The 14,254-nt window shown below is 35.8% G+C and overlaps 1 protein-coding gene across 4 annotated transcripts in view; it reads right to left on the bottom strand.

The window, feature by feature from the left end:
* Window positions 1–7,808: 7,808 nt before the first annotated feature.
* The window catches only part of LOC125646254 (uncharacterized), a 41,697-nt gene continuing 35,251 nt past the window's right edge, over window positions 7,809–14,254 (bottom strand). For 2 of the 4 annotated variants that reach the window (XM_048872461.2, XM_048872462.2), the window contains exons 13-15: window positions 11,333–11,358; window positions 11,050–11,174; window positions 7,809–9,712 (exon numbers count right to left, since the gene is read on the bottom strand). In XM_048872461.2, the coding sequence (XP_048728418.2) occupies window positions 9,194–9,712; window positions 11,050–11,174; window positions 11,333–11,358 (670 nt within the window). In that variant the 3' untranslated portion in view covers window positions 7,809–9,193. The other 2 variants (XM_056140458.1, XM_056140459.1) reach the window with 1 other exon arrangement.

Below are 14,254 nucleotides of genomic sequence, written 5' to 3'. Positions count from 1 at the left end.
CTTCTTTTTTCATTTCTTTTGTTTATCAGTTGGGGGGGGGGGGGGGGGGGGGGGTGTCTTTTTGGCTCAGTTTGTGTTTCTTTGTCTTAGTGTTTCACAGGAATACACAATAAGTAATGTCTGATGTTATTCAATATTTTATTCAATGGCAAGTGGGCACACGTGAGAAGTTGTGGAGAAGATTCAATCTGTGGATCTGAGACCTTGATTAATGATGTGAAGGAGATGGATCTGTCATTTTGTTACAATACTCGTGAATAAAAGAGTGGTTTTGGGGGATACCCTCTGAAAATGTACGGGAGCTAGGAACTAGCTCCATAACCTTAAACTGAGAAAAATAAGATTTTGTAAGCTTCTTAAACTTGGTAAAATCACACAAATAATTTATTAACATTTTCAATCCTATTTAAAATCTAGTCTCCACATGAGTGTTACTGACCTATGAATATCAATATTTCACATTAGATAAGTCCATTATCACATCATGGTCATGAAGCCTGAAGAGCCATGGCAGGGGTTAACAGTCTCGAGATGTGTAAACTAATGACAATAAGTTATGGGAACATCCACTGTAGGATTCCAGGTATATTCAATACCATTTGCACTTCAACTGAACTTTGATCTAGGGGGCATACTAATCATTTTACCTGATAAGGAAGTAGTATTATGTAAATTCTCAGTCTAGGGAAACAACTTTTACAAATGATTTGAACCTGCTGTGAATAGTCGAGAGGTGAGCAATACCAGAAATGGGATATGAGAATCTTCAATAGCAATTAAGCTTCACACATAATATACAATAAGTGTCCTGAGAATCTTCGATAAGTTAGTCAGAAACAAGCTTCTCAAATAATTTAGAAATGTCGTGTCGGGGTTACAAATGTAGCAGTCAGATGGGTTCAATCACTGGTGGCCAGATAGCTCAGTTGGTAGAGCACCTGACTAGAGATTCAGGGGGCCCGGGTTCAAATCCTGGTCTGGGCCATTGCAATTTCTCCCTTCCTGTTACATTTGGTGCCATTGACCACCCCTAGATTTGCAGATAAAAGTCCTGCTAGGGGCAAAAAGAATCTGGGTTGTGTGTCTTCCAGAGCAAAGACAATTTAAAGAGAGAGGAATGTAGTGGTCAGACGGGTTTGATTGTCAGTGGCTTGATAGCTCAGTTGGTAGAGCACCTGACTAGGGCCTGGGTTTGAATCCTGGTCTGGTGCATTGCATTTTCTCCCTTCCTATTACACGAAGAAGGTCAAGGTAAAAATATAGACAGGGTTTCCTTGTTATTTCACAGATGTCTCTGTGTATGAAGTTTGCAGAAGGCCATCTTTGATAATCAAAACATGTAGGGGTCAATTCTTGAAAAGTGAAGTATGTGTGAGGGATGTCATGTGAAGTATTTGTTAGGGATGTCGTGAAGTATGTGTGACAGATGTCATGTGAAGTATATGTGAGAGATGTCATATGAAGTGTGTGTGTGAGATGTCATATGATGTATGTGTGAAATATGTCATGAAGTATATGTGAGAGATGTCATATGAAGTATATGTGTGAGATGTCATGTGAAGTATGTGTGAGAGATATCATGTGAAGTATGTGTGAGAGATGTCATATGAAGTATGTGTGAGAGATGTCATATGAAGTATGTGTGAGAGATGTTATGTGAAGTATGTGTGAGGAATATCATGTGAAGTATGTGAGAGATGTCATGTGATGTATTTGTGAGAGATGTCATATGTAGTATGTGTGAGAGATGTCATGTGAAGTATGTGTGAGAGATGTCATCTGAAGTATATGTGAGAGATGTCATATGAAGTATGTGTGACAGATGTCATGTGAAGTATATGTGAGAGATGTCATATGAAGTGTGTGTGTGAGATGTCATATGATGTATGTGTGAAATATGTCATATGAAGTATATGTGAGAGATGTCATATGAAGTATATGTGTGAGATGTCATGAGAAGTATGTGTGAGAGATGTCATATGAAGTATGTGTGAGAGATGTCATGTGAAGTATGTGTGAGAGATGTTATGTGAGGGATATCATGTGAACTATGTGTGAGAGATGTCATATGATGTATAAGGGATGTCGTATGAAGTATGTGTGAGAGATGTCATATGAAGTATATGTAAGAGATGTCATGTGAAGTATGTGTGAGAGATATCATGTGAACTATGTGTGAGAGATGTCATATGATGTATAAGGGATGTCGTATGAAGTATGTGTGAGAGATGTCATGTGAAGTATATGTAAGAGATGTCATGTGAAGTATATATGAGAGATGTCATATGAAGTATATGTGAGAGATGTCATATGAAGTATGTGTGAGAGATGTCATATGAAGTATGTGTGAGAGATGTCATATGAAGTATGTGTGAGAGATGTCATATGATGTATAAGGGATGAAGTATGTGTGAGAGATGTCATATGAAGTATATGTAAGAGATGTCATGTGAAGTATATATGAGAGATGTCATATGAAGTATATGTGAGAGATGTCATATGAAGTATGTGTGAGAGATGTCATATGAAGTATGTGTGAGAGATGTCATATGAAGTATGTGTGAGGAATGTCATGTGAACTATGTGTGAGAGATGTCATATGAAGTATGTGTGAGAGATGTCATATGATGTATAAGGGATGAAGTATGTGTGAGAGATGTCATATGAAGTATATGTGAGAGATGTCATATGATGTATGTGTGAGAGATGTCATATGATGTATGTGTGAGAGATGCCATGTGAAGTATATGTGAGAGATGTCATATGAAGTATATGTGAGGGATGTCATGTGAAGTATGTGTGAGGAATGTCATGTGAAGTATATATGAGAGATGTCATATGAAGTATATGTGAGAGATGTCATGTGAAGTATGTGTGAGAGATGTCATATGAAGTATGTGTGAGAGATGCCATGTGAAGTATATGTGAGAGATGTCATATGAAGTATATGTGAGAGATGTCATATGAAGTATGTGTGAGAGATGTCATATGAAGTATGTGTGAGGAATGTCATGTGAACTATGTGTGAGAGATGTCATATGAAGTATGTGTGAGAGATGTCATATGATGTATAAGGGATGAAGTATGTGTGAGAGATGTCATATGAAGTATATGTGAGAGATGTCATATGATGTATGTGTGAGAGATGTCATATGATGTATGTGTGAGAGATGCCATGTGAAGTATATGTGAGAGATGTCATATGAAGTATATGTGAGGGATGTCATGTGAAGTATGTGTGAGGAATGTCATGTGAAGTATATATGAGAGATGTCATATGAAGTATATGTGAGAGATGTCATGTGAAGTATGTGTGAGAGATGTCATATGAAGTATGTGTGAGAGATGCCATGTGAAGTATATGTGAGAGATGTCATATGAAGTATGTGTGAGAGATGTCATATGAAGTATGTGTGAGGAATGTCATGTGAACTATGTGTGAGAGATGTCATATGAAGTATGTGTGAGAGATGTCATATGATGTATAAGGGATGAAGTATGTGTGAGAGATGTCATATGAAGTATATGTGAGAGATGTCATATGATGTATGTGTGAGAGATGTCATATGATGTATGTGTGAGAGATGCCATGTGAAGTATATGTGAGAGATGTCATATGAAGTATATGTGAGGGATGTCATGTGAAGTATGTGTGAGGAATGTCATGTGAAGTATATGTGAGAGATGTCATATGAAGTATATGTGAGAGATGTCATGTGAAGTATGTGTGAGAGATGTCATATGAAGTATGTGTGAGAGATGCCATGTGAAGTATATGTGAGAGATGTCATATGAAGTATATGTGAGAGATGTCATGTGAAGTATGTGTGAGAGATGTCATGTGAAGTATATGTGAGGGATGTCATATGAAGTATGTGTGAGAGATGTCATATGAAGTATGTGTGAGAGATGTCATATGGATTATCTGTGAGGGATGTCATAAAGTATGTGTGAGAGATGGCATATGAAGTATGTGTGAGGGATATCATGTGAAGTATGTGTGAGAGATGTCATGTAAAGTATGTGTGAAAGATGTCATGTGAAGTATGTGTGAGAGATGTCATATGTAGTATATGTGAGGGATATCATAAAGTATGTGTGAGAGATGTTATGTGAAGTATGTGTGAAAGATGTCATATGAGGTATATGTGAGGGATGTCATAAAGTATGTGTGAGAGATGTTATGTGAAGTATGTGTGAGAGATGTCATGTGAAGTATGTGTGAGAGATGTCATATGAAGTATGTGTGAGAGATGTCATGTGAAGTATATGTGAGAGATGTCATGTGAAGTATGTGTGAGAGATGTCATATGAAGTATGTGTGAGAGATGTCATATGAATTATCTGTGAGGGATGTCATAAAGTATGTGTGAGAGATGTCATATGAAGTATGTGTGAGAGATGTCATATGAAGTATGTGTGAGAGATGTCATATGAAGTATGTGTGAGAGATGTCATATGAAGTATGTGTGAGAGATGTCATATGAAGTATGTGTGAGAGATGTCATATGAAGTATGTGTGAGAGATGTCATGTGAAGTATGTGTGAGAGATGTCATGTGAAGTATGTGTGAGAGATGTCATGTGAAGTATGTGTGAGAGATGTCATATGAAGTATGTGTGAGGGATGTCATGTAAAGTATGTGTGAGAGATGTCATGTGAAGTATGTGTGAGAGATGTCATGTGAAGTATGTGTGAGAGATGTCATGTGAAGTATGTGTGAGAGATGTCATGTGAAGTATATGTGAGAGATGTCATGTGAAGTATGTGTGAGAGATGTCATATGAAGTATGTGTGAGAGATGTCATATGAATTATCTGTGAGGGATGTCATAAAGTATGTGTGAGAGATGTCATATGAAGTATGTGTGAGAGATGTCATATGAAGTATGTGTGAGAGATGTCATATGAAGTATGTGTGAGAGATGTCATATGAAGTATGTGTGAGAGATGTCATATGAAGTATGTGTGAGAGATGTCATATGAAGTATGTGTGAGAGATGTCATGTGAAGTATGTGTGAGAGATGTCATGTGAAGTATGTGTGAGAGATGTCATGTGAAGTATGTGTGAGAGATGTCATATGAAGTATGTGTGAGGGATGTCATGTAAAGTATGTGTGAGAGATGTCATGTGAAGTATGTGTGAGAGATGTCATGTGAAGTATGTGTGAGAGATGTCATGTGAAGTATGTGTGAGAGATGTCATGTGAAAAATGAAAGGTGAAGACAATGAACAGTGATCAATCTCATAACTCCTATAAGCAATACAAAATAGATAGTTGGGCAAACACGGACCCCTGGACACACCAGAGGTGGGATCAGGTGCCTAGGAGGAGTAAGCATCCCCTGTCAACCGGTCACACCCGCCGTGAGCCCTATATCCTGTTCAGGTAAACGGAGTTATCCGTAGTCAAAATCAGTGTGCCAATAACGGCCTAACAATCGGTATGAAACACTTCAGACAGCATTTGACCCAATGATAGGTTGTATTGACGAACTAGATCGTTATAACGACCATAAAATTTGCGAAATGCTGACTTCAATTGAGACTGTTGAAACCTCTGTACCATCAACTTGTTTGTCAGTAGCTTACCTCAATTTAAAAACTGACTATACGCAGAAAAAGCTCTTGCATATCGAATCAGTTGAGATATATAAACACCATATGCAGGTGATAATGGAATATTGCTACATAAATATGGGAAGTTGACAATGGAGAAGCTGAAATCATCCCGTTTGTCATACAGTTGAGTTGTCAGTTTTCCGTTAATATCTACTTTCAATAAAATATCTAAGTATGAAGCAGAAGTGGACGACTCTGTGGTGTCCTTTATTTCGAGTTCACAGGGATATATCAAATCGACATATGAATGAAAGTTATTATTGTTAATAGACAAAACGTCATCGATATATCGAAATGTCGAATTGAAGGCCACAGCGAGAGATTTTTTCTGCTCATGTAGAAGTTTTTGAATAAATTCTGCTTAATATTAATATAGAAACAGGTCAGCTAACAAAGGAGCACAATTCGTGCCCATGGGAATTCCAATAGACTGTTGGAAGACCTGATCACCAAAGACCATGAAGATATTGTCAATGAGGAACTCTAGCATATTTTTTATTTCAACTTCAGAGTACTTGTGCGTGGAATCAGAGTGGTGTTTAACAAAGTAAGTTTTTGAATGACTGATCACGAGATATGAATATTTCCGTTTTCCGTTTTTGTTGAAGAAGCAACTGTCTATGATGTCAAAAAATCTAGTCTTTAGTTTATCGTGAGGAATGGTTATGTATAGTGTTGAAAAGTCGTAGGTTTTAATGTTATTGATTTGGGAAAAATTCTGCGATTTCAAGTTTACTAAAAGTTCTTTAGAATCCACATTTGATTAACACGACTTCTGGCATATGTAGTCGCACAGTAAGTTTGAAGTTTCTCCTTCACAGCTGTTAATATTTTCGTGAGGAGCAAAGATAGGGGCTTGGTAGAGCACTTACTGGATCCAGCAATGTATCTTTGTTTGTAAGGGTTTTTATGTAGTTTAGGAATCCAGTATAGGTAGGGTAACTCATATTCATTTGACCCATTGACTGGGATAATAAATATGTCTAAAACTGAAGCATGGTTTTGAAGAACGTAAGAGATGTCATATGAAGAATGTGTGAGAGATGTCATATGAAGCTGGGTTTAGGGTCATGCATGATGTTTAATTCTGCCATTTTTTATGTCTAGAACTATTTTTTCATTGAGACTTCCCAATAAGAAGAGTTCTTGTATGATTTCTGAACTAGGTTTAAATTTTATATTGTAGGAATATTACCATACTTTGTACATCGGCCTGTTAGCTCAGTGGTTAGATCACCTAACTAGTAAAGCAAAGGTCCTGGGTTTGATCTCTGATCCAAACTAAAAGATTTTTCTCCCCTTTTTTGGCTACAATTACTTGGTGATGTCGATCTCCATCTCTCTCTCTATATATATATATAATTATATATCTCCGAAGTTTTTTTTACATAGAAAGTCAACAATATTGCTTATCATATATATATATATATATATATATATATATATATATATATATATATACAGTATATATATATATATATATATATATATATATATATATATATATATATATACAGTATATATATATATATATATATATATATATATATACAGTATATATATATACTATATTTTGGAACTGTATATTTTCCTGCTTTTTTATTGAATTATTTTGACTGTGTCATATCAACTCTTTCTATTTGGATTTATATATATATATATATATATATATATATATATACACACATGTATATATATATATATATATATATATATATATATATATATATACACACACACATGTATATATATATATATATATATAAAGCACTAAATAATCACAACTAGGTACTGAAAATTTTCGCCCCAGCCCGGGGTCAAACCAGCGACGTACGGCACCCACCGCCTATCAAGATTGTCAAACCAGTGCGTATATATATATAATATATATATATATATATATATATATATATATATATAGTTTATTTTGTAGTAACAGGATAGGATGCAATTAGTACCCAAAATGTGATGCAAAATATAAAGAGTTTACCTTTCACTCAAAATGATGAGGATAGATCCTTATTTCATAGAGAGACTGGTGGTTAATTTCATGTCTCTTTGTAGAAAAGGAAATAAAATCAAGTCCATACATAACTCCCCCCCCCCCCCCTTTTTCGGTACAAGGGTGAAACCAAGCATTGATGTTGCAGCAAAAAATGAATACTATTACAAAGCCAAGAGTACAATATTTTAATAATTTATTAAGATCATAAATAACAGATCTGTCATTAAGTAGAATAAATTTGTTTTGTGCAAGAATATACACATAATATCACATCGTTCAGCACTAAGACTTACAACCCAGTTCATGCAGTTACCGGGAACAATATCATGTGGAAAACATCGGAATGTTTGTACTGGCTTTTTGTAAAATAAGGAATTAAATTAGTAGGAAAAATCTGAACCAAAAAAAAAATTAGTTGAGAACATAATGTAACAATTTCATACAAAATAGTAATCATATTTTCTTTTTTGAGGTTGGAAAGTTTCAAATGGTGGTAGTCCTACAATTCTTTTTTAAAAATTTTAAAAGACAAAATACGAAAATGCTTAAATCTACTAATTTGATGGGTGGTGATATTCCCAGCTTTCATGTAATATAAATATCCTGTATCCATTGTAATTTTAAAAGATGTTTAGTTACTGAAATATTCCAAACAAACTGCAGAGAATGGAAAGGCATTTAAAAGCATAAACAACAAAATGCTTGAAAAAATGTGATGATTTAAAAGAAAACAATCTAAAAATGAATCAATAACAAATTTATCACACTTCACTGGGAATGTTTCTAACTTTTTCTCAAATTCTGATAAAAATTCACTTTATATAAAAAATAAGTTTACACAATAAATAACAAGAAAAAAAAAGCAATGTCTAAAAATAATTTGAGAATGCTATTTGTTATATAAAAATAAATTTAAGTAGCAGTTCATTGTTTTGTTTGCATGGCAGCACATAAATATCTGATTCCCCATTTTCAAAAATAATGTCAACAACAATTTTTTATAACCATTAAACACTTCAACCAAACAGTGTACATTCACCTTAATTAGAGACATGACCAACCACGTTTTTAGAATCGTAGATAAACAGAGATATATAAATGATGTAAACTGTGAGAAAAATGTAATAAAAGCGAATTTGGTCCTCATCGCATCTTTCTTAACAACAATTAACAATAAAGATAACAGTATGTTGATGCACAAATCATCAGAGTATGTACTGATTGTAAAATACATAATGCATGATTTCGAAACGAACCTTTCAAAAATATTTACAGCTTTATAAAATTACCATATCAGGCTTTCCTCAGCGTTCGTCTACAATTATTTGATCATCACACCATAAAAACATAAGATTTTTAGAAAATCAGACTTATATGGCGCATCTCCTGTTTATTTCATAAACCTACCTCTACATTCAGTTATAAAATACCTATACCTATACAGATGTTCTCAGTACACTGTACTGGGTCACAGGTATGATTGCTTGCTAGGGAGGAACTGACAGTAGACCCCATCACTTCCTTTAGCTGATCCAAACCCTCGTGGGTTGAGTTGAGAATTCTGCCTATGCTATATCTGCCATGCCCCCCGAGGAAAACCCAGTCCAGCCCCCCGCCTTCCCCGATTTCACCGACACAACTGTGGGATGAGCAATGTTTTGTAGTTCATTCCTCACTGCTGTAATAGTGTTCTCCGGGGTCTCCCCAGCGTGAATGCTTTTGGATACAACATCTGTTATGTCCTCTCCCTCCGGAGTGACCTTGAACGGCTTCTGATGCTGAATGGGTGGTTTCTGGGTCAGATCACCATTGGCAGACTTAGCTCTTCCTGGCCCACTGTGAGTAGTGTTACTTGATTTCAGTTTATCACTGTTGGATTCTTCACGAGAACCAAAACCATTATGCAGGTAGGGTTTGGAGTCCGTTGAGCGTTTTGAAGAGGACTTTTCTTTGCTGAGCGTCCTCAGAATGATTGGTTTAGGGGGTTCTGTGGTGTATGAGGAAGCATTTGGCACTGGTTCTGGGAGGTTTACAGCTGGTCGCTTGGAGTGCGGACCCTTTCTATCTGCCTCATCTCCAGGAGGCTACAAAGTGAATCAAAATTTCTCTACTATATATGAATATCATAGAAAGCACAGCTTCTAGCTCTTTTGAGATTTGTGTATACTCTGATTTGCATGTGGAAAAATATGATCAAACTAGAGATTGTTTTTATGAAAAACAAATGTCTCTCCAAATTGGAAGTGCAACAAATGACATCTCTTCCCCTTAATGTACTGCATGGAATGGAGGAGAAAGCATGGGCAGGAACAGACATTATGAAATCTGATAAGCCATATAGGAGGAGAAGCGTTCACAAACTATTTTACACCCTCCAACCCTCTTAGATCCACTTTAACTTAGGATAACAATTGGATCCTCCTGTCCCTATAATACGCATATCTGCAAATGGCATGAAAGTATATTGTACAAAATCCCAAGTCTATTGAATAAGCCATAAAGGAGAAGTGTTCACAAGCTATTTTAAAATCCTCCATCCCTTTTAGATCTACGTACTTTAACTTTTTGAAAAATAATTGGATCCTCCTGTCCCGACAATATGCACATCTATAAATGGGAATGTAGCATTGTACAAAGTTTCAAGTCTACCCGATAAGCCATGTAGGGGAAGTGTTCACAAACTATTTTACAGCCTCCACCCCACTTAGATCCACTATAACTTTAACGAAAATAATTGGATCCTCCTGTCTCAACAATATGCACATCTTCAAATGGGAATGAAGCATTGTACAAATTTTGAAGTCTATCTGATAAGCCATATAGGAGAAGTGTTCACAAGATTTTGTGACAGACAGATGGATGGACAGAAAGTACAAAACAATGTCTCCCCCCCCCCCCCCCCCCCCCCCCCTTGGAAGTGGGGAGACATAATTCTTTTCTTTTATTCCACATTCTAATTAATAGCTTTTATGTAATGAACAAACGCATAATACAAATTAAATTTTAGCTAAACTTTATGTTTCTTTTTGGGAGTGAAAACTGTCAAGAAATTAGAATGGAACGCATGCATAATAAAATCTTGTGAACAGGACTAGGTCCATCAACCAGACGGTGTTCTGGAAAAATCTCTTGAACAGAAATAAAATATGGAACTTCTTTCAAAGAAAAAAATAAGGAACTTGTTTCCATGCACGGCAAAAGTGGGGGAACATATTTTTTTTCTTTCTAGAGTGAATAACAACAGGCCCACACTTACGTCTTTGGCTGAACCTCTCCTCATTGGTTTTACCAACTGTTTATTGTAGTAAAAGACATCTTGATATCACACAAAGTTTTCAAATCAAATTTTGTTTTTACTACATATGTAAGGTAGTTTTATTTTTGAATCTGAACTTCTATAATAGACCAGGAAATGACTTACTACAGTCTTTGGCATGGAGATTAATGTCACGTCATCTGCAGCTCTGTATGGGCTCCAGGTAGTTAGCCCCTCCCTCCGGGCGCCATGGTAACTTGGATTAATATACATAGGTTCATGCTTCTTCTCTGTAACAGCAAAATTTACTGATCTACTTTTTATGTTTAACAATACTAAAAGCACAATATCTCGGCATTTTCTGATGAGTTTTATGTGTGTACATTTTCGAATGAGTTTTATGTATGTACATTTTCTGATGAGTTTTACGTGTGTACATTTTACAAACCTGGTTTGAGTTCCTCTTGGTTTGTACTGAAAGAAAATACAATAAAAATCATTAGTAATTAATCCTTAGTTATTCAAATCCAGTAAATCATTGACAGTAAGTTTTGAAATGTAAATTAATATTCAGTATTGTGAGTGCATAAAGCCACAAGTGGTACTGGGGATCACAAGCTGGAGATAGGGCTGAAGCAGGACACCTGATAGGTAATTAGTATGTACATTTGTGTTCAAAAGTAGAATGTACAGTTGTGTTCAAAAGTAGTATGTACAGTTGTGTTCAAAAGTACACAGTCACAACATCAAATTTCATAAAACCAACAAATCGCACATAAAGTGTCTTTAATTTATTCGACATATAGTACCTGTACTATTACATTTGTGAAATTAAGATTTGGTGAAAGGGGGGGTTGGGGATTGCAGGAATGTTCCTGGAATGTCATTTCTCTGACTACGCCCAGCAGAGTGCCTGTACACAACACCAGAGAACAAACTAATGATATTGTGTCCACAAAAATATAAATGTTTAGATCTTACTGTTCTCCATACAGAAAATAGGCAATGCCAGACAGAGCTATTAAAATCTACCAAGCTTCATGCAACCTAAAATGTACACAGTACATGTATGTTAAATTAAAAAATGAAATAAAAATAATGTCTTCCTTTGGATTTCAGAACAGGATGCTAAAAAAGGACTTTCTTGTGAGATTTCACATGCTGCATGACATCGAAATACCTCTATTTTATTTGAGATTGCACATGCTGCATCAGCATGACATCGAGATACCTCTATTTTCATGTGAGATTGCACATGCTGCACAACATTTAGATATCTGTTTTCATGTGAGATTTAACATGCTGCACGACATTTAGATACCTCTATTTTATGTGAGATTTCACATGCTGCATGACATTGAGATATCTGTTTTCATGTGAGATTTAACATGCTGCACGACATTTAGATACCTCTCTTTGAACAAGGACATTGGGGATTTAGTCCCTGGGCTGGCAGACGGAGATGGGTCCCTACTTTGGGACTTATAACTATTGGGAGTGGAAGCTCTTTTGTTGCCAGGCAAACTTGACTTTTCCTCAGAAGTTTCTGAGGAAAATCTATACAAAAATACAAAATGGAGTCTACTGATATCCGAAAGAAATTAAACTACTGAGTCTGGCATTACTGTCCACAGATGCCTGAGCTAGGCCATAAATTACATGTCTATATAAAAATATTTATATTCCCAACTACTGAGTCTGCCATTACTGTCAACAGATACCTGAGCTAGGCCATAAATTACATGTCTATATAAAAATATTTATATTCCCAACTACTGAGTCTGCCATTACTGTCAACAGATACCTCAGCTAGGCCATAAATTACATGTCTATATAAAAATATTTATATTCCCAACTGTGTTCTCTGTGACAACCCTTTGAAGTGCCAATGTGTTAATTTCCCCATATACTACATCAGTAAATTTCTCACTTGTATGCAAATCAGCAACATGTCATGACATCAGTGGGCGGGGACTATGCAAATTAACATGGTATGCCATGTGTATTTAAATTTTCATTAGGCGGCATTTTTGAAATGTCAATTTCAAATTTTCATTTCTGTTTCAAATATAAATACAGTAAAATATCTCTATCTCGAAGTCCGAGGGACCTTGGAAAAACTTTGAGATATCCAGGGGTTCGAGATATCCAAAATCGATCTCGGATATCTTTTTTTAAGGAGGATATTTGATGCATAGTATGGGATTTGCATTATAAACAAAAACCCTGTTGCTGTTTCCTATAGTTTAATACAAGTTGATAAATTAATATTGTGGAATTTCAAAGACAAACATTTCGGTTTTTTTAATTATAAATAAACATCCAATTGAATTCACAATGTGTTTCAAAATTAAGATGACCGTGCCTGTATGCTTACTGATGTCCAGGCTCGACTGGGATGTAGTTTTTGCGTTGTAATGAAAGAACCTATCATGTAAGTTAAATAAATTTTCGTGTTTTCTCTGTACTAGTTTTAATGATGAAGCGTGTATTATTAAATGCATTATCGTTATTAAAAGCATCACCTTCAAGCGTACTTCGACGATTTTGTGCGTTTATCTAACCCACATGTTAATGATAGAGCATGTGTCTTTCAAAACACCATCCCTGGAATCGGGTGTGTTAGTTCCTAATTGGCGGTGAACTTTATCTGTAATGTTGGAAGACTTCACTTATCACCCAAGCTGTTGAACCGTTTATTGCGACCTGGGTCTACTTGGAAAAGGCGCGCGTGGATTAGCAGTCATTAATTATAATCGATGTAGCCCCGGGTGTGAATGTGTGGCTTAACGTCGCCAGGTATGGTAAGCAGAGCAGAAAATTGACTGCACTTCGAGATAAACCAGGTGAATATAGGGTATGGGACCTTGAAAATACTTCGACATAAGCGGAGTATTCGAGATTACCGTGTTCGAAATATCAGAAGTTTTTTTAATCATTTATATAGGGAAAACGGCCGGGACCGGCGGTCGACTTTGACTAAAGCGGGGTATTCGAGATAAACCATATTCGAGATACAGATATTTTACTGTATAAGGAATCACTGCCTAGTTTGTTCACATTGTGAAGTAATTAAATACAACAGAAAATATAGTAATTCATCCATTAACAGCTTCAAACACTCCACAAAATAAGATGGTTCTCACTTGAAAACTATGGGAGGAGTTGGGTGGACAAATTATGTACCCTCCATAGAATATTAATTTCCAAATAGACTAAGTTCAACAACCTATAATTTTCTCAAAAATTGTAGAAAATCAAAATCCATCCCACATGCACATTTTCAATACCTATACAAACACTCCACAAAATAAGAAGGTCCTCACTTGAAAACTGTGGGAGGAGTTGGGCAGACAAATTATGTACCCTC

Source organism: Ostrea edulis, chromosome 6, assembly GCF_947568905.1.
Source record: "Ostrea edulis chromosome 6, xbOstEdul1.1, whole genome shotgun sequence".
In the NCBI taxonomy this organism is placed as follows: Eukaryota; Metazoa; Mollusca; class Bivalvia; order Ostreida; family Ostreidae; genus Ostrea; species Ostrea edulis.
This window is presented reverse-complemented; position numbering and strand designations above follow the sequence as displayed.